This window comes from Pteropus alecto, unplaced genomic scaffold (assembly GCF_000325575.1).
Source record: "Pteropus alecto unplaced genomic scaffold, ASM32557v1 scaffold161, whole genome shotgun sequence".
NCBI lineage: Eukaryota > Metazoa > Chordata > Mammalia > Chiroptera > Pteropodidae > Pteropus > Pteropus alecto.
In genome coordinates this window covers 8,875,037-8,897,174 of record NW_006432943.1, presented here as the reverse complement: position 1 = coordinate 8,897,174, position 22,138 = coordinate 8,875,037, and the positions used below count along the sequence as shown (strand labels likewise).

Below are 22,138 nucleotides of genomic sequence, written 5' to 3'. Positions count from 1 at the left end.
GAGTCAGGCTTAATTTCCTGTGCCTTCCCTGCATTAAATAAGTGAGTGTTGTACAACCTCTGGCCCCTAATACCATAATTTAAAGTAAAAGTTTTCTCTACTGTTCACACCACAATTAGGAACCTGCTAGTAACTCCTTTACTGCAAGAGGAGAAATAAAAAGACCAGTTTTCAAAGTAAAAAGGGAAAGAAAGGAAGGGAGGGAGAGAGAGAGAAACTGAGTTTAATCCACTTTAATATATTCTCCATCTCAAAGATTGAGTAGTCATATGCATTCACGATTTCACAGGCCACAGATTATCTTCAGCTTTTCAACCTATTAGAGTGCTCTGTCTTTATAGCTATATTTAGAGTTGCTTGTATTTCAGGTTCTCTATTATGCACCAAATTAAAATACCTCATAAGTGTTGGTTAACAGTCCTGTTTGGATAGGTACATCCTAACTGGAATTGCAATTAAAATCATGATTGAATTCTAAGCCATTAAAAGTTGAAATTGATCTGCTTAAGGATATGGCACTCAAATTTTGCAGATTAAATTTGGGGAAAGCATCTTTTTGGAAAGTTTTTTAGTCGTAAAACATTTTAGCTTTTTTCTGGAATGATGTTTAATAACTTGTTCTGCCTTCTGTCCCTGCAGGAATCTCCCTTCTATGCCATTTTTTGGACAGATAATGCCAGTGACTCTCAGAGAGCTCATTACCTTATGAGAGAATCTTTATCATTTTTGAGTACTTCTAATTATTAAACTTAATCGATATAATGAGTCAAAATCTGCTTATCCTTGTAATAAGTATTCCCTCTTTTTTCAACTCCTTCCTACTTCTCTGTCATCTATAAATTTGATAATTACTTGTTCGTTATTCATCAATAATCACCTGCTATTAGATGGTGTTAAGAAATTGTTGATTTTCTTAAATGTAGATGGCTTGAGGACTGTTTTTTAAAATCTGTATTAACTAGAGATACATATAGAAATATGTACAGGAGAAATGACACATAGCTTGGTATTTGCTTTAAATTTTTTTAAAAGTACGGATAAGAGGAGAATAAATTTAAAAAACAAACAATACCAACAAAAAATTCCATAGAAATCTAACTAGAAAGATTCAAGTACAGGAACCAAAGTGTAATCCTAAAGCCTCTCTGTAATGACATCAATTTATTAATCAACCCTCTTAATAAAATATTTTTGTAAATATCTCATTTGATCTTGGTATACAAGATTTTATACACACATATACATATAACTCTAGTTTTAAAGTGCAAAATAGAAAATTATTTTGAAAATGTAACTTCTGAACACTTGTTTGGGATGATATTTTTTATGTTTTTGATATTTTATGTTCAAGTTCAGATTAATCATAGGATCATAATAGGGATTTAATTAGCATTAACAACCAATGAGGCCAACTCCTCGCCTAATGCATGAATCATCATGTCTCCAGTTTTTAGTTTTAGACTAAATATTTCCAGTTTAGAGTCATACCTCAGGCCATTCTGTTTTCAGATCTGCTCCGTAATTAGGTAGTTCATCCTTACTTCAATAAGAAATCTACCACTTTGTTACTTATTCATTCACTCATTTATTGAACGCGCACCAAGTTACAAATACTGTGCTGGCTTGGGATACAGAAATGACCGAGGTAGTCTCTCAAGCTCTCTGGGAGTTCACAGTCACCTGAAGGAGATAAACTTAAGTAAACAGCATAATGTAATATGTACTTTAACAGAGATATTGCCATGAGATAATGAAGGAAAGAGCACCCAAATCTGGCTGAGCAAGTGAGGGAATTCTTGACATCAGTTTTCTTGTTCATGTAGATCAAATTTGCCTCAAGACTTTCAAATCTTTTTAAAAGACAAATTTTGCTTTTTCTTTCTCAGCTTGTTCGTGTCCTGGTATCTCCCACCAATCCTCCTGGTGCTACTAGTAGCTGCCAGAAAGCTATGTTCCAGTGTGGTTTATTGCAGCAGCTTTGCACTATCCTAATGGCAACAGGAGTTCATGCTGATATCCTGACTGAGGTAAACCAAACAAGGGCAGAGACTACTCTCTGGAAGTTGAAATTTTAGGCATTCTTAGGAAGAATTAGATGACAGGTGAAGGAAAAACAGTAATAGTTAACAATTTTATGTATTAAATTCCTCACCGATCCTACTAAAATAAAATTAGCATCATGATGACAGTATTAATTCCAAAAGGTGGACTCATTCCTCAAGTTTAGTAATACATAAATAATGTTAAAGCTTAGAAGATTTCCCATTAATTTGATTGTGTTCAACAGGCATCCACAGTATGATTTTATTTTATGTTTTTAATTTTGAAAACAATATGACTTAGTTTTTGTCAAGTAGGAGTTGAGTTGTAAGTAGTCTTATTCATAAAATAGTAAATTCTTCTTCCCTGACATGTCATTTTCTGTTTCCTACCTATTAAGAAAAAGAAGTTAGTTTGAACAAAAGAAAGGTTCAGTTTATTTAAATCATCTTTTTATTTTTCTCAAATTAACACATATACATTGAAAACACAGATATTAAGTCTTAAAACAGAAACAGCTGTCTTTAGCCTCACTCTTCACTACTTTAAGTCTCACTCCCCCCCTTATAACCCTCCCGCTTTAATTCCTCCTGTCACTCCAGTTATTTTACATTTAAATCAATAATCAGGGTTTATAGTTTTATGGCTGTCCTAATACTGCTTCCCGTTAAGCCAAACAGAACCCTATATCTTTTTTTAACATCCCTTTCTCTTTCCTGCAGTGTAATAGTGTTATTTTTATTTTATTTTATTGATTTTTTGTATATCTATGCATATGAGTACTAAGATAGGCTTAACACATTATTTCCCATCCCAGGCCTTTTTATGGAAACCTTCCATCATTCTGCTCCAAGATGGGCTGGTTATTCCCATCTTGCATGGCTCTTGTCCTAAACTTTCGTTCACCATCCTCAGATTTTCCTTACCTCTTTCTTTTGGATTCCTTAGTTATGGATTCCATGGTTTTTTCTACCCCTTGGTTCCTTATCTTATTTTACTTAACTTCCTGAAAAAAGGTAAATTAGCGTGTTCATGTCATTCCTCTACCTTCAGAGTTAATTCGATGTTTAGCTAGATACAGAATCCAGAGTTGAAAATCACTAACACTCAGCTTTCAGAACATTATTTTAGTGTCGCTCTTAAGTCTGAAGCCATTTTGAATCTTAATCCTTTTTATGTAACCCGCTTTTTTGCTCTAAAAACTTAATGAGACCTTTTCTTTATGTCTGGTTCTCTGAAATTTACTGATGTGCTGTACTGTAGGCCTTTTTTTCCCTCCAATTATTTTTGGCACTCACTGGGAGCTTTCAAGCCGGAGACATATGTTCTTCAGTTCTGAGTATGTTTTTTGTATTCCTTCATAATTTCCTCTTTTCTGTTTCTGCAAGTCTATTTAATAGATTGTTGGACTTTCTGGACCTAGTTTGTCTTTTTAATCTATTGGAGGTTTTGCAGCTTCATCCTTAAATAGAATTTTTAATTTGTTACATTTTAAATTTGTTCTCTGATTTTATTTTTAAGCATCTTGTTTTGTAGAAATACATTCTCTTAGAGGATATTATTAATTTTAGTTTTTTGAGACTTTAAATGTGCGTGGTCAGGTGTTATTTTTAATTGAAGGCCTACACTTAATATTTTTAAATGTTTTATCTCAAAGAGTTACAAGGTTATAATGCTGTCACTGATTTTTTTGTTTTCTGAATTTTGGCATTTTAAAGCAAAAAAATATAATAGTTTCTTCTTTCGAAAACAGATTTTGTTCCTTGACTTACTTTCTCTAAAATTTTCCCCCCCTTAACAGACCATTAATACTGTATCAGAAGTTATTCGAGGCTGCCAAGTAAACCAAGACTACTTTGCTTCTGTAAATGCTCCTTCAAACCCACCAAGGTAGGAAAAGATACATATTGAGATTCCACTGAGGAAGTAAAAACTTAATTTGGGTTTTTAGTATATCTCATATACACATCTTGTTCTTTTAAGTTTAGTTGTACGTTTTGAAAGTAGAAATAATCTAACAAGATAAATAATTATGCTGGTATTTTTAAAAAGTTTATAGTCTTTGGAGCATATGTATTTGGCCTCTCATATCACCTCCTAGCTATGTGCCTTAAACCAATAAATCACTTCACGTCTCTTAGCTGCAGTCATCTTTTTGTGAAGGAGATGGAAATACTTTGTTTTTTTCAGTCAACAAAAATAACTGGTTATTGACTTGTGCACTTGAGTTGCAATGTTCCTTTTTGTTCTTTTCTTTTTAAATGCAACAGACCGGCAATTGTAGTACTTCTCATGTCCATGGTTAATGAAAGGCAGCCATTTGTATTGCGCTGTGCTGTTCTCTATTGTTTCCAGTGTTTCTTATATAAAAACCAAAAAGGACAAGGAGAAATTGTGTCAACACTGCTACCTTCTACCATTGATGGTAAGTAATTTAGTTCTAATTCTATTTTAAAAAGTAAATTGTCTTTTAAGCTTTTAATGGTAAAATATATCATAAATGATAAAAGACCCTGGATGTATAGAATATTTAAAATATGGCATTTCCTTGAATTTGCTTTAGAAATGTGGTTTTTAATTAAGATAATAATGTTCTGGAACATTACCATCAATAATTTGATGCCTATAGTGTTATTTTTTTATATTTCTTTATTCTGCTGCTTTTCTTCCAAGGTCTTTTTTTCTGTCATCTTTTTTTTTATTTTGAAAATCAGAATTTGAAAAATATTAGTTAATACTACTAATTAATAAACTTTAAATAGTATTTTATACTATTTTTGTATATGGAAAACCACAATTAATTTTTGTATTATCATTATGCCTACCATCTTTGTAGCAACAGGTAATTCAGTCTCGGCTGGTCAGTTATTATGTGGAGGTTTGTTTTCTGCTGATTCACTTTCAAATTGGTGTGCTGCTGTGGCCCTTGCCCATGCTTTGCAAGAAAATGCCACCCAGAAAGAACAGTTGCTCAGGGTTCAACTTGCTACCAGTATCGGCAATCCTCCAGTATCTTTGTTGCAACAGTGCACCAACATCCTTTCACAGGTAAAGTAGACAGTGAAATTTCTCTAAGAGGGAAAAAAGTTTTGACTATGTTTTTATGTCAGCGATACAAAGATTTAAGGGTGTCCTTATGCAGAAGAAAAAGGAAAGAAGCAAGGACTTACCTGTTTAAAAGCTCATTGTAAGCAGAAACAGTTTTGTGGTGAGATAGCAATAAATATTCTTATAAGAATGATTTTGCCAAATAGTTAATAAGGTCTGCATCACGACAGAAACACGCATTCTAGGCAGAAAGCTGTTTTTTGTTTTTGTTTTTATTTTTAAATTATCCACAGTATTCTTGCATGTCATATTCTCTCCCTGCTCAGTAGCTTAATTCGGGTCAGTTTCTGAGAGGGAATAAAGTGGTTCATAACTGTATACCTTCCTCTTTTTTCTTCCCAGGGTAATTGGTCTTCCTTTTAGAACACATAGGTAGAATACCAGCCCATTGCTTATATAGTTAAACAGTATACCCCTTGATGCTTGTGAGGTCTCAAATCCTCAAAACCCCAAGGCATAGAATTTACCTAGTAAGATGGGAAAAAACATAACTAAACAGGTTTGCATTTCTTTAGACTCCTAATGAGAACAACCAAGTTTCATTGAATTGTGGATGCTAAGGCATTTAGGAATATTATTATTAGGCGCTTTGCTCACATGTGCCTACCATGCTGTTGAACAATTCAAGTTCATGCTTTAGCAAAACTATAAAGTCATTGACATTCAGAGTCATTCAGAGGTAGTAAAAACATGGATAAGTCTAAAATTGCTCTATCCACTGGAATTATCCTACCCCCTTCCTATGATCATATACTGTGTTCTCCTTAATTTTTAATTTTGCTACATTCATTGAATTGTTTTATTGTGAACATCAATAATGTTTCGTATGAGGTTTTAAAGAAACATCAACACTACCAATAAGAAGTTATATATAAAAGCTTAAAAATTAACTAGTGAAAAGGGAGTTGAAAACTTCATTTGTTTAAAATTGGTTTATTTCGATTGAAAGTTTATCTTCGATTTATTATTTATCTCAGTGATTTTTAAAAACTACCTCAAAATATTCATATTCTTACTTATTTAATCCTTGGCATTCTCATGTTGATGTCTGTTGAAAACAGCTTTTCTTAAGCCAAATAGTAATTAACTGACCAACATCACTACAGACTTGCTCTAACATTGTAGTTACAATTAATGCACAATGAGAAATCCTCAAGATAGTGGTGTCTTCCCACACTAAGTAATCACTGTGCTATGAAATTATCCTTTCTCTAAAATGTATATGCATTGTTATATATAATAAAAGATTAGAACTATCCTGTCCTAAATTATTGGCTTGGGTTTGTAGAGAGACTGTATTAAGAGATTTTTCTAAATTTAAATTTTTCTGAAGCAGAAATATTTATGAATAATTTTTAATATATAATTTTCAGGGTGATAAGATCGACAGACGGGTATGTATCACTTGTGTAAGCTTAGGCATTTTTCTCTTATAGCAAGGCTTTTCTTTGTCTTGGGTTTGCTGATTGATTTTTTTTTAACTGCTTGCTTGAAGTTACATTATACTCACACTTGTATGTGCCAGCAGGTTTATCTCTATCATAAGTGGGTCTCCAGTTTTTCTCCATGGGATATTGTAGTGGTGTTTTTAAGAACTGTGGGAATGACAATCTGAAGCTATACTTTTGCTTCCTCCGGGTCGCTTGCACTTTCAGGAATTCCTTGGTTTTGGCTTTTTGGTGGTTTTTGTTTGTTTTTATCCAAGCTTGCTTCTTTATTTCCCCCAAAACCACTTCAAAGGTAGTAAAATCTGAGAGTAAGAATTTTGCCTTTAGTTAATCAGCATGTGAGAGAACGTGATGATTTTTACATTAATTAGGTTATTGAAAATGTACAATAGTAAGTATAATTTTGTAATTTGAAAGATTTATAATATTATGGGTTATTCTGGATTAACCCATATACTACAACTACCACTAGGGAATTAGTATTTGTTGTGTGCAGGGGGAGTGTGATTTGTATTTGGTTTTGATTTGTTTTGTGGAGTGTTTGGCAAAAAAAAAAAAGAGTGTACCTTAAAGTCCATATTTGGGCATGTGTTCATTTGCAGTGTGGGTCGTAATAACCGTTAAGAATTGTATCTTTTTGTATGAGCATGATTTAGCACATGTTAGTAACTCATACACAGACATATTTAGCGGCTTTAGCCTACAGAACTTTTCACATTAAGTATTTTGTAAGTAAACATGTCATTCATTTAAAAGGGAATTTTTTGGAGTTATAATTTGCGCATAGTAAGATGCACAGCCCTTAAATGTTCAAAGTGATTATTTTTGGTGGTTGAATATATCTCTATAACAACCACACAAAACAAGATGTAGGACATATTCATAATTTCAGAAAGTTCCATCATTCCCCTTTCCTATTAATTATCTATCCCCAGAGACCACCACTAGAAATTGAATCTGATCATAATACTTTAGAACTTCGTTTTAAAACTTTAACACTAGAAATTTAAAATGTTAGTTTTCATATTTTTTTTATAAGCAGTGGAAAATACTAAACTTGAAACCCACAAAGTAGGAATAAGAAGGATTTTTATTTAGAAAATGTAATAGGGGAAACATAGCTTATGTTAAAATAAGATGATTTAGCCTCAATTATTTTGTTTGTGGTTCTCTTCCATCCTGTAAAATATGTGATTCCTAGTAACTAAACCCTCAGGATGCTCTGAAATTATAATATCAACATTCATTTGTTTTTCCAAATCTCCTCGATAGTTCACACACTCTGGGGGCCCAAGAAGAGATAGGGACTTTTTCATGACTTAAACCTATAAACAAGTATACAGATAAGTAAACCAACAAAATTAATAATTTTAGAAAGTTGGGTGTGACTTCTGTTTAGCCGTTCCACATGTTTATCTTATAAAGAATCCATCAGGAGATCAGAAAGCACTGACATAGAATGTTTTAATAGCCTTTTAATGCCCAGTTTCTGATTTAAGTTTTGGAGAGATAGCACCTTGGATAGGATTTTGTTGGATTGATCTTATTTTTTAACATTTTAAGGTACATGGGACAAATACTATAGCTTTTTTGCTCTCATTAATAGTTTATATTTTTTTATTTGGGAAAATTTAGAACAACAAAAAGTGGAAGGAGAATGTTTTTTATTCTACTACCCAAAGATAACGTGTAAAACTTCAGTCATTTTTTTCTGTATTTTTTATTTATATACCAATCATCATTCATTATTCCATTTTATATTCTGCCTTTTTTCCTAATATGTCATTTTTTCTGTATTATGTTATTAAACATTAAATCAACATCACTTTCTATAATTGTGTAATATTTCACCAAATAGATATACCATAGGTTAACCATCTCCTTATTTTTGGACATTTAATTATCTTCCATTTTTCTCTATTATAAATTATGGTTTGATGAACATCAGAATAATATATCTACACAAAAGGACATTATTGCATAGTCCCCAGTTTGTGTGTTTCCAATATGCATGGATTTCTGTTAATGCAGCAAAGCAAGGATCATCTGTATTTCACTGATGTAAAATATACATATATTTTACATATGTATATACATACATGTAAAATATATGTATATATATATCTCAGCAATTATTTTTTCTTTTCACAGTTCAAACTTTATTCTGCCATCTATTTTAAATTTAGGGCATTAGTTCTGCTTTTAATATGCTATGTAGTAGGTAGAAAGTCACAGAATTTTGAGAGCTAGAAAGGATAATAGTTTATAACACTTGTAAAACACTTACTGTGTACCATGCACTGTTCTAAGTTCTTTACATGTATTAAGCCACTTAATCCACTCCACAATACTGTGAGATACTTATTAACTATTACCCCTATTTCAGGATGTGGAAGAGAAGTTAAGTAAGGTTTTATGGCTGTTGAGGCTCAAACGTCTGTGTTTGAGATCATTTAACCCAACCATCTCTGTTTACTAAATGAGGAAATTGGGGCCCACACAGCATATAGAACTTGTACAAGATAGGACAGTAGAAGATTTGGTTCTTCAAATTCCCAACCAAATACCCTTTTTATTGACACCATACTGCTACTCTTAGAATTAAAATGTCAGTTCTTTTATACACACCCATACAAACATATGTATTTAGAAATGGGTAATATATGGTTTAGAAATCAGAATGATATAAAAACGTACACAATAAAAAGGATTGGCCCCACCCCTGTCCTAGTTCCCCACCTTCTGTTATTTATTTCTTCTATAGTCTTCAAGTGTTTTTTATGCATATCCGTTGTTCTGCACCTTTGGGTTTGTTTTTTGTTTTTTCACTTTTTACACTTCCACTAGCTAAGTTAAATAAGATTGCAGTGTATTACGTTATCACTTTCCCCACAGCATCAACAGCAACATGTAGTCAGACATGTAGCCAACCTGATGAGAGGTGAAAAAATGTTATCTCATTGAGTTTTAATTTGCATTTCTCTTACTAAAAGGTTTACTTGCTTTCTGTATGTTTATACACTATTTAAAGTTTTTCTGTGAGTTTTTCTTATATTTCATGTCATCTGCCCATTTTTCTGTTGGATTGTTAATAATTTCTTGTTTTATAGGAACTCTTGTTAAATTAAGGACTTTAACCCTTGTCTGTAATAAGTTACAAATACATTTTTCCTAATATGTCATTTGTCTTTTGACCTTGGTGTTTTTTTTGTTTTTGTTTTTTTTTATTAAACTCTTATTGCTTCTGCATTTTAAGTCATACTTAGAAAGGCCTTTCCTACTTAAGTATTTTAAGGAATTTGCCTATATTTTTGTCTCATACTTCCTGGTTTCATTTTTTTGCATTTAAATCTTTGTTCCATTTTTCTCAATAAACTATATGAGATCAGAATCCTCTGATCTTTTTTAGATAACTAGTTGTCCCAACATTTTTTAAGTCCGTATATAACCCACTGATGGTTATGTGTTGGTTATATTTATGAGTTAGTATCACCTCATTGCTTTTTCATTTTTTTACAGATTCCTTGGTTATTTTTGCTTATTTATTTTTCCATATGAACTTGAAAAACTGTGTGGTTTAGTTTTTTTTTTTTTTGGATCACATTAATTTTATAAATTAATGTGAAGAATTAATATCTTCATGGTCTTGAGTTTTTCTGTAAGAACATGGTATCTTTCTATTGATTTATGTCTACTTTTCTGCTCTTTAGGAGCATTTTTAAATTTTTAAATTTTCTTTGTTTAGTTTTTATACAGTTTAGGTTGGGCTCAATCCTGTATCCTTTATCTTCTTTCCTCGCTATAGTAAATAGGATGTTTCATTCCATCTTCTATTATATCTTCTAAAGTTGTGTTTGACTTTGCTGTTCTTATCCTTCAATTAGACCCCAAAGGGCATACTTCTAGTAGAAGATTCAAATTTGAATCAAATTCCATATTTGTTTACTCAGACATCAGACAGAGATTTGATAAGATGTCCTTGTATAGACAATGTAGGTATATTTGGTACTTGCAAATGGTATTCCAAGTAATAATAAAAATTTTATATATAACCAGGGGAAATCAATGAAACATTTGCATTTATGACTTGAATACATAGTTCTAAGTTCTATAGCAGTCAACTGAGAAGAACTATCTTTTTTAACTTTTTAATTTACTTGGGTAATGAAGATATTGTGGGCACAGTAATAACATAGAGGCAAGGAAAAAATAAAAATAATGCATCATGTAAAATTAAATTCATCCTAATTAATGCTTACTTGGCAAATCATTTGAAGAGGTCTAATTTGAATTTGTTTAATTAAATATTAGTTATACTCAAAAATAGATTATAGAAGGGCCAACATATTGACATCAAAATGCATGAAATTAGAATAGTCTGGGTGATAGAATATTTTAAAACACAGCAATAGATACATTAAATCCATTTCTGTCTAGATATTTGAGTAATTGTATTTTGATATTTTCTGAAATTACTCTTAAAATGTTGCATTACTGTGCTAATTTCCATTATTTTTTTCAAATAAATTTTTCTTAAAAATATAGGTTATATAATAGAATATGGACAGTGGCAATATTATCAGCTAAGAGAATATCCCACAGAGGAGATATAAATGTGTCATGTTAAAATTTAGAAAATTATAATTTTGATAGGCATGCTATGTTTTCATATTGTTTAATATACTTGGCAGCAATATAGTTAGTGATCTGAGGCATTTAGCTAACTTAAATAAATCTTTTTCCCCTTCATTATGTTTGTGGTTTCTCATTATCTGCCATGTTGTCAGTGAGTTTGTAACATGGTTTGTTTATTTTTCTGTTAGAGAATATATTCTCTAGTGGAAGTCGACTAATTCAGGAGATTATTTCTTCATATTTTTCTCATTATTTTTTGAGAGAGATAGAATCTTTTTATCAGAAACTTGTTTTTAAAATTTTGATTGAAAGATCATAAATTTGCCTGGCAAATTTATTATTTTGTAAAGTGATTTAGGATTCCTGCATTTGCATCATACGTTTCCTCATTAGCAGACCCGATTTTTCCACTAATGGTATTTTAGGTAACCTGGTTTATGATTAGAAACATGAATCAATTCGAATTTCTGCTCTCTGTTCGTTTTGTGACATGCAGCCCATAGAGGACACAAAAATACATTCTCTTGTTCAGTATCATTGAATTGTGAGTTTATCTCAGTTAGGAGGATATCTCAATATCGATGTCATTGAGAGGTTAAATATCATTTTATGCAAATGGGGAAGAATCTTAGGGCAACTTTAAGTTTGAAAAAAAAATAAAATGAGATTTCTGCCACTTTATCTATTACAGGGAAGCAAAATACAGACAAGAGTTGGATTACTAATGTTGCTTTGTACCTGGCTAAGCAACTGTCCCATAGCAGTAACACATTTTCTTCACAATTCAGCCAATGTTCCTTTTGTATCCTTTATATTGTAGTAAGATACATGTAAGTATTTATTACCTTTTTTATTTCTTCCTTTCAATTAGAGAGAGCTCTGTGCCTGAAATTTTTTAGTTCTTTTTATCTGTGTTTCAACTTTTTAAACTGTTAAGGTGGTAACGGTGCTCGATTAAGCTTTTTGTGTGCATATGTACATACCATTCTTTGGGCTATGCTTGGACTATATAGAGAATTTCTTGTAGAAACTTTTACATGAAATACATGTCAGATTCAAATTATAAAATAAAGTCCTCTAGATATTATGAACCATTAGGCTCCTTAACAAAGATTTCAGCTTACAGGACAAATTGCAGAAAATCTTGGAGAAGAAGAGCAGTTAGTCCAAGGCTTATGTGCCCTTCTGTTGGGCATTTCGATTTATTTCAATGATAACTCGCTTGAGAGCTACATGAAGTAAGTAAAAGGAAAATGCTAAAGTAAAAAAAAATGACTTGCTTATGTCAAGAGATAATGATAAATTTTTTTCTGCCAAAGTATGGTGTAGACCAAGCTTTTATCTTTTATGACTTTTTCTTAAGCATCTCAATATGCTTATCTCTGTAGAGAGAAACTAAAACAACTAATAGAGAAGAGGATTGGCAAAGAGAATTTCATAGAGAAACTAGGATTTATTAGCAAACATGAGTTGTATTCCAGAGCATCTCAGAAACCCCAGCCCAACTTCCCCAGTCCAGAATACATGATATTTGATCATGAGTTTACAAAACTGGTAAAAGAACTTGAAGGTAAGATGAGAATGTTTATATTGGTATTCATTAGAAAGTATGATTATATCATATATGTATATTCTGGACATTGTGGATTATATGATAAGCCTAAAACTAGGAGTTTTTCTTAGCTCTTGGTCTGTAGTCCATTGAAGGGCTTTTGGCATTCAGTAAGATTGGAAAGTTTATTTCTTATCTCTCACGCAGTTAGGCCATATATTTTTACTAATTAAGTCTTAATAAAATAGTATTTTAGATGTTTAAAATAAATTTTAAATAAGCTTTCTTTTATAAAATTCCAGGTGTAATAACTAAGGCTATTTATAAGTCCAGTGAAGAAGATAAAAAAGAAGAAGAGGTGAAGAAAACATTAGAACAACATGACAATATTGTGACTCACTACAAAAATGTGATTCGAGAACAAGTATGTCCTGATAAATTGTATACAGTCTCTGATGTACTGATACTTTTCTACTTTAGGGAAGAATTTCTCCTGGCCTTTTAAATGCAGGAGGATACAGAAAGTAAAACTCATTACTTTCCTAAGTAATTCAAAAGCATCTGAATATTCATCAGACTGGGAACTTAATGTGTTTTAAGCATTATGCAGTATGTTGTGAATAAATAAATGAATCAGACACGTTTTTATATCTCACAGGGAGACATAACATGTTAAGTCTAGTGATAATCAAAGCTATATGGCAGCACTGAGAGGCACCTAGTTTAACTAAGTAGGAGGAGGGGCTTGGAGAAAACAGAGAAGCTGAGTTCTAAAAGGATGGCTAGGAGTAAGCTAGGCTAAAGGAGAGTAAAGAAAGAGGCAGAAAGTGTTACTGGCATGTATGTAGATCACGTGGTGGCTATATAAAGGAGAAATGTAAGAGGCAAGGCTAGAGGGAAGAAGCCCAAGAAGGAGGTGGTTGTGATGGGCTAGGGAGGGGAACTTCGGGCACTAATGGTAAGAATAACGATAATGGCTGCCTGGTTTTGTTTATGGTGTTCTAGGTCCTCACATTTTAAACACTCTGTCAGGCACTCTGAATGAGAACTGCTTATGTGTTCTTACCTATAATCTACATTGTTGAGATTGAAAGTGTAAGAATCAAAATATAATGCTATATTTAGCATTCAGTGAGCTTTTCAGTTTATAAACAAATCAGTAAATTAGACTCGTCTTTGAATAACTAAATTTGAATTATTAAACTATACATGGTTTTTAGGATTTTTCATCTATAAATACTTGGAATGTGATGTTATAGCCTACACTTGGGGCTGATAAATGCAGTTGACTTGGAAGAAGAAAAAAGTAATTTGACATAATTACTAAAATGACTCTTCTTTAGAAATATTAAATATTCTCACCATTTAAAGTATTTCACAGTTAGGCAACAAGCATCGAGAACTATAAAATATTTATATAAACTTTGACATTTGAGAATCCATCCTAAGAAAATTCTCCAGAATTCAGGAAAACAGTTATATGGACTAAGATATTTATCGTAATGATATTTATCATTTAGGGAAATGGAAAACAACCTAGTGTTGCTTTTGAATATGAATTACGCATCTACAGATTAGATATAAAGTGAGCATTAAAAATTATGAAAACTAGCAATATAGGGAAGTTATGATTGAATAGTAAATTTAAGGTTCTAACGTGATATATGGACTGATTATGACATGTTTAAAAAACTTGAATTGGAAAAAATTAGAAGAATAAAGAAATAGATCAAATTCCCACTAGGTCTGTTAGGGTGGTGAGAGTTAGAAGCTCTTTTTTCAGTCTTCAGTGTTACATGATTGTCTTTTAATGTTAAAAGTAATATGGATGCATATGTATGTATACATATACTAAGTTTCTTAAATAGTTTGGTATAAATTTCTTAAATGGTTTGATGGACCATAAAAATGGGGTTTTTCAAGTTGATCTTCCCCACCCCCAATAATGCAGTGAGATTGCAGGATGTGCCATAGTGTTTATTAATGGTGTTTTACTTGAAATCTTACAGTTCTGCATATTAATGGACCTTGGTACATATATTAATGTATAACTGCTTAATTATTGAATGATTTTGGAAGCACTGAGTACTTTAATATCCTGACCCAAAATAATCTCTAATTTTTAATTTGTTCATCTTCTTAATACTAATTAGTATGAATTAAAAACACTTGAATTGTGATTTGTTTCACAGGATCTGCAACTTGAGGAATTAAAGCAGCAGATTTCTACATTAAAATGTCAAAACGAACAGCTCCAGACAGCAGTCACACAGCAAGTATCTCAGATTCAGCAACACAAAGATCAGTATAATCTTCTTAAAGTACAGCTAGGTAAGTGTAGCTAGCCATCACTATTGCATTGTTCCCAGGAGCTGGACAAAGTCAGGTTATTCTTGTGGACTAGTCTTTCTCTGACCTCAGTCACCATGACAAACGTATAAATCAGAGTTTGAAGTCCAGCCTCCTTATTACCTGTTTGATTATCTGATCCATTGACTCTCGACCTTGGCTGCAATTTAGAGTCTCCTGAGTTGTTTTGGTTTTTTTTGTTTGTTTGTTTTTTAATAGCACCAATACTGAGACCCTAATTTAATTGGTCAGGGCTTGGTCCAGGCATCAGTAGTTAGTACAAGCTCTTGCCCAGGTGAATGACTGGTCTAACCTTTCCATTACCCCATCTACAAAATTGAACTGATAATAGCATGTGAGAATTAAATGAAATAATATATGAAATTCTAATTCAGTGCCAGGTACATGGTAAGAGCTCAAATTCTTATAAGTAATATCATTCTATAGTGCTTATGATTAGAATGCTAGCTACTTAGAAATGTGATTTGTTTATATCAAGACTAAAATTTTCAGGAAAAAAATATTTTACTACTTCTATTCATGACAATAATTTGTGAGTTATCTTAGTCCATGTAGAAAGGTTTTCATTTGTGAAGACTTTATAAAGAGATTTTGTTTTCTCTTGTAAAAATGGACAGAATCAGAATTGAAACCTCTGTAATTCTTAATCTTAGATCATTAAGCCATGCAATTTAGTCTTAATAAGACTATGCTGTTTCTCTTCCCAGAAACCCTGAAAATATCAGTTCACTTGGTTTTCTTAATAGACTATTTTGCAAAGATGAAGTATGCTTGCAAAAGTGCTATCAAAGTAATTGAATTAAGGCAATTTTATTTATATTTGAATCTTCTAATTCAAAAAATGAAAAACTTAAGTTTTATACTGGCTTTTCAAATTTTATTCCTGTCTAATAGGAAAAGACAATCAGCATCAAGTTTCTTCCAGTGATGGGGCTCAAATGAATGGCATTCAACCAGAAGAAATTGGTAGGTTGCGAGAAGAGATAGAAGAATTAAAAAGTAATCAGGAACTTTTACAAAGTCAACTGGCTGAAAAGGACTCTCTGATTGAAAATTTGGTAAGTAAATGTAAAAAAAATTTAAGTGAGACATAAAGAGTAATTCTCATTATCCTGCTTGTTTATTTTTCTGGATCCCTTAATCCAAAGTATCATATTAAAATTTTAGAATATGAGCTATGTCAGACTAAAGTTTAAAGCTTCAGTGCTTTCTAGCTAATTGAATTTAAGCAACGTAGTTAACCTCTTTAAACTTGTTTTCTGATCTATAAAATGGTGGCAATAGTATCTGTTTCTTTGTTGTAGAAATTAAATGAGATACTTTATAAAGTTCTTTTAATACATGGAAATCTCTCAGTAAATAACTGCTTTTATGCTCTTTGTCCACATGACATCAGATAACTGCTTAGATTTAATAAGTTATTTGGTATAAGTATAAATTTATTGGCTATGAAGAAGTCGTAGACAACATGTGCTATCTTGAAATTTTGTCTTGAAATTTTATCAAAATTAAAATGTGAAATTTTTTGGTAAACATCTATAAAACGTAGCTTATATGTATACAGTTCTGTTTTGGATTTTTCCTTTTTCTTTAGACTGAATTATTTTAATAGTTTATTTCTATGCTATTTGTAGAAATCGTCCCTAACAACCCCTGGCACAAATGAAGCAACAGCTTCAGCTGGAGAGTCTGAACAAATTGCAGAATTAAAACAGGTAATTTTCAGCTTGATTCAAGTTCTGCTGTGTCTTGTTTTAATTATAATTGAGTAACCACCCTGCAGTTCCATTAATCTAAAATGACTTTGTCAGAATTAAGCAAAATTTGATAGCGACTACACCGTTTTAAAATTCAGGCTGTTTTAATTATATGGTAATGGTATTTAGCTTTTCACTGTTTTTTTATTTTTTAATGCTATTCTTTTTAACAGATCTCAGCATCTGACCCAGATTATTTGTAGATTATCAGCGAACTAAAAATTAAGGAAAGTGTCAATATGTTTATAAGTAGCAAATGCGAAGGTATAAAATCTTATGCCTAATTTTCAAATACTTATTGACCATGATAATAGCTTGGGTTCTCATTTTAGCAACACATATACTAAGATAATCACTTGGTTAAATGTATTGGGTGTTTAAACCCCTCTGTCCAGAAAAATGTTGGTTTTAGAATAGGAAGGAAAAAAATAGGAAGTAAACTTGTATATATCTGAATCTCATGACTAGCTAAAAAGCAAAATAAACTTTTTCCTACTTGGTTAATTTATAATACTTATAAATTTCTATTAAACTAGATAGTATAGAATTATCTTTATCCAGCGAGAAAATTAAACATTTTTTCAATTACATTTGACCTACAATATGATGTTAGTTTCAGGTGTGTGTATATATATATATGTATATTAGTGACATAACATTTATATAGCTTACGAAGTGATCACCCAATAAGTCTAGTACCCACCTGACACCACACATATAAGCCTCGGGTGCACGCCGCAAGCGCATGGGAGTTGACGCACTGCCTTCAGAGATTGAATTCTTAAGGAGAGACGGCAACATCTGTAGGTCAGAGGTAGAAGTGTTGGGGGAGGGAATTAAAGAGGGTGGGGTAAGAAAGCCAAAATGGTCCGTAATCTCAATATTTGCATAACTAATTTCAGTGATTGAAAAAACAAAACAAAACCACATATATACATGATAGAAAGTTTTAAGAGCACAAAAGAACTTTTTAGCATCTCTTCACTTTTTCAGTGTCTCAAGACATTGCCAGATATTGAGGGGGCTATCACTCCTGGTTAGGAACCACTGTTATAATTGCTTTTCTTTTCCTGTGCATTTTTGGGGGAGAGGGCTAAAAGTTTGGAAATTTCAACATTAATAATATATAAACTTTCAATTAATTTCCTTGTTTTTACTACAATACTCCTTTAATCTGTTTGGTGGACCCTAGTCTAAAAATATCCTATTTCGCCCTTTCCAAATAATAAATCTCTAGTCTTTGGCCAGGATAAGAGGAATGGTTGCCTGATGCATAAGATTGGGGCAGGAATCTGGTGGTGTTCCTAAGCAAACTTTCAACCAGCCCTGCTGTTTTTGACCCCATTTTTACCCACACTTCTAGAGATATCTGATGGTACCAGTTCCCAGGCCTTTTGGTAGTTGGTGATGCATTGCAAGTTAGGTAGCAGCTTGGCTTTCTCAAAGGTCAGCTTAGGTTTCAGCTTTCTCGAGTGTGCCGAGTCAGTTAGCACTGTCATTTGCTATCTGGAATTCCCCAGTTTTATTGCTCTTTTCTCTTATTCCTTTGTCCTTGTAGGTTTCTCCCTTCCTCCCTCCCATCACGCTTCCCTCCTTCCTTCCTTCCTTCCTTCCTTCCTTCCTTCCTTCCTTCCTTCTTCCCTCTCTCCCTCCCTCTGTTCCTCTTTCCTTTCCTCCCCTCCTTTATGCTGTTTTCATGGGATCTCAGGAGGAAGCAGAGGTGAACATATTTAATAAATGTTTAATTATCCATCTTTAACCTGAAGTTCAAGAATAGTTCTTTAGGATTAGATTTTAAAACTTGGAAGTTGTGATTTTAGAGATGAGAGCCAAGAAAGGAAATACTTTTTTTATGTATTCTGTAAATAGAGATTTCCTTGATGAAATTAATAATATTTAATGTTACAACTCAACTATTTTTTCCTCTTAGGAACTGACAACATTAAAGTCTCAGTTAATCTCACAATCTGGGGAGATCACCAAACTACAGACAGAAAAACAGGAGCTGTTACAGAAAACAGAAGCATTTGTAAGTTAATTTTTTTTTCTTCTGAAAAGTAGCAAATACAAGGTTGAGACTTTTTTTCTCAGCCACTGTGGAAAAGAAGCAAATTTGTCAGAAAGCACCTTCCCTTTTGGTTACTGACTAGCCATAGTTCTAGTCACATAGATTTCTTGGCCATGGTGGCAGTCATAGTATAGACTCACTAAGTCAGTTTAATCAGTTACTTACTGATTCAGTTTGCTGGTATTTTGTATTTCATCCCATCTCTACCCTTCAGTCGAAGTTGGCAGGTTTGCTGCTGATATAAAATTGTCAAAAACCTTGTTGGCAACCCATACAATTCACAGGGGTCCAAGCTATCAGACAAGGAGATTCTCCTGGGTCCTCCTTGGATAACCACATCTCTATTCCAGCTTCTGCTGAGATGGTTAATTGGGTCCATGAGTCACACAGGCAACCTTTTTACAAATGGTTGTCCAGCCATACCCTTGGTGTTTCACCAGAACATGCCTTATCAATTATTCCAATAAAGATAGCCTCGGAATTTTCTAAATCTTCAAGTTCTGATTCCCTTTTGCTTAACAATTCCTTCTTCAATTTATCTCCTCTCACATTTTACTATAAACAGCAAGGAGAAACCAGGCCATGCCTTTGATCCTTTGCTCAGAAATATCCTCAGCTAAATATACAAGTTCATCACTTACAAGTTCTACTTTCCACAAAACACTAGAACATAATTCAGCCCAGATCTTTGCTACTTTATAACAAGAATCACCTTTCCTCCACTTTCCTTTAATGTTTTCTTCATTTCTATCACCAAAACCACCTTTAATGTCCATATTTCTTTCTATCAACATTCTGTTCATGACAGTATATGTTTTCTCTACATAGAAGCTTTCTATACAGCTGTCCTCTTTCTGAGCGCTGACCAGAATTGCCTTTATTGTTCATATTTCTACCAATAGTTTCTTCAAGGCAACTTAAGCTTTGTCTGATGTGTACCTCAAAAGTCTTCTAGCTAGCCTCAACCAATTCTGAAGACCTTTCCACATTTTTAGGTATTTGTTACATCAGGACCTTACTTCCCAGTATTTTGTAGAAAAAAGATGGGGCACGACTGAAAAACTGATTTAGGAATACTTCTCATAGCACTTAAGGAAGTACTTGCATTTTACTAATTAATGGCATTCAGTTCAATGTCACCACCTATCTCTCTGAGATATAATGTCGACTTAACTTACTGGAAATTTATGAGGAAAAAGCTTTGCAAAATATTCTGTGCTTATTAAATGCTATGTTAGAGCTGTCTTGTCGATTGCTTTCCTGGTCTGACATTGAGGCAGCTTAACCCGGCCTTCCTTGGTCTCTGATGAGATTCGATTCCTCACCACACCTAATTCAGCCTCCTGCTTTCCTGTAGGGACAGTTCATCTCCTTAGGGGGAGTACATTACTGCATGTAAATATGTAAGGAATTATATTTTATGCTATTGGAAGTAACATTTCAATATAGCAAGAAAATTAAATCACCTTTGGGATTTCATATTGATCAGAACTTTAAAGAAACTTTTTTTTTTTCCAATTTCTACTTTCAGGCAAAATCAGTTCCTGTACCAGTAGAGAGTGAAACTGTAATAGCTGCAAAAACTGCTGATGTAGAAGGGAGACTATCGGCATTATTACAAGAGACCGAAGAATTAAAGGTTAGTTCTGGCGAAACGTTTATTTATTGCAGATTATATGAAATGAATTTCTGGAAATTTTATTTTATTTCATTTCATTTCTCAAAGTCTTAGATTTGTGAAGAAAGCTAATGAAATGGGGTATAGTGTTATCTCACAACATGTCCACTTCTATTTTGATGATTCAAGATGGCACAGATAAAAATTTTTAAGTGCTCTTTCAAATAATGGTATTAAATATGTAAAATAAGAATGTATAGGAATGTACTTTGACAGTGAAAATCATTGAAAATAGGTTTCTTATCAATCTCTAATCACAATAAGAAACAACGAATACAGATTTAGCTAGTACATAAGCCACATGTAGGCATTCCATAAGGCACATTAAACCTTTCCAGTCTGTTGTGTGACAGAGAAATCAGAATAAATAACATGAAGAAAAGAATGAGGTAGTAGTAATAAAAGTAAAAGTAATGAAGGAAAAAATGGAAAAAGAAAGATAATGTGTGATCGCGCCTTTTGGATTGTGGTCACAAGTGGCAGATTGTATTTGGAGTTATTTTTCTTGCCCATTTAATTGTATGTATAAAATTTTTTAAAACTTGAGTTCTAATTCTGATACTAACCAGGCTTCTGCTATAAAATGTTTTGTGTCCTTATTATTTTCCCCTATCTGAAATGGTATTATCTCTTGGGATCTTTTGAAGAATAACTAATTAAAACTATTGTTTGGATGTTAAACTCTATTTTTCTGTTTTTCACAATAACCATCTTTGATGTGTAGCCTAACATAAATTCTCATGTTACTGGATGAGTGTGTGTGCGTGTGTGCGCGCGCGCGTGTGTGTTTTAAAACTTCCTATCCACCCAGCTCCTACTCCCAAACTCCTCAGATTGGACAAGTCATAGAAAGAACCTATTTGTTAAAAACTCTAGGAGAGTGAATACTAATTTTCGATTAGTGATTTTCACCTGTCTTTTCCTAGAATGAAATTAAAGCTCTGTCTGAGGAAAGAGATGCTATTAAAGAGCAGCTGGACTCATCTAACAGTACCATTGCCATTTTACAAAACGAGAGAAACAAGCTCGAGGTGGATATTACAGACTCTAAAAAAGAACAAGATGATCTCTTGGTGCTGTTGGCTGATCAGGATCAGAAAATATTTTCATTGAAGAATAAACTCAAGGAATTTGGTCATCCAGTAAGATCGAAATGTTTTCCAAAAATGATAGATATTATGTTTCTTCATAATGCATTTTTGAAAATTCTACTGTAGCATGGAATTGTTGTGCCTATACATCTATACCACAGTCATGGATATTAGATAACGAATGTGATAGCATCCACACTGCTTTCACGGTGTTCGCCGAACTGACTTGAGACACAGATTAGGTGGTTTCCGGCATTCATTAACTTCTCTTTTGGGCTTTGAGCCTAGGAAATGGATTGATTTGATTGCTCCTGTGGTAACAAGACTGTCACCATTTTAATGCACTATTCTGTTTTGCCATGTTTGATTCAGGTGTGTGTGTAGAGAGGTA

At 32.8% G+C, this 22,138-nt stretch overlaps 1 protein-coding gene across 2 annotated transcripts in view; it reads left to right on the top strand.

Annotated features, from left to right (window-relative positions):
- The window catches only part of USO1 (USO1 vesicle transport factor), a 68,043-nt gene that overhangs the window by 45,333 nt on the left and 572 nt on the right, over positions 1-22,138 (top strand). For both annotated transcript variants that reach the window (XM_006907643.3, XM_015586093.2), the window contains 14 exons: positions 1,887-2,027; positions 3,842-3,930; positions 4,311-4,465; positions 4,877-5,088; positions 11,923-12,033; positions 12,351-12,469; positions 12,620-12,801; positions 13,086-13,207; positions 14,976-15,114; positions 16,048-16,211; positions 16,788-16,868; positions 18,841-18,939; positions 20,510-20,617; positions 21,583-21,798. In XM_006907643.3, coding sequence (XP_006907705.1) covers positions 1,887-2,027; positions 3,842-3,930; positions 4,311-4,465; positions 4,877-5,088; positions 11,923-12,033; positions 12,351-12,469; positions 12,620-12,801; positions 13,086-13,207; positions 14,976-15,114; positions 16,048-16,211; positions 16,788-16,868; positions 18,841-18,939; positions 20,510-20,617; positions 21,583-21,798 — 1,938 coding nt within the window. The remainder of the gene's footprint in view (positions 1-1,886; positions 2,028-3,841; positions 3,931-4,310; positions 4,466-4,876; positions 5,089-11,922; positions 12,034-12,350; positions 12,470-12,619; positions 12,802-13,085; positions 13,208-14,975; positions 15,115-16,047; positions 16,212-16,787; positions 16,869-18,840; positions 18,940-20,509; positions 20,618-21,582; positions 21,799-22,138) is intronic.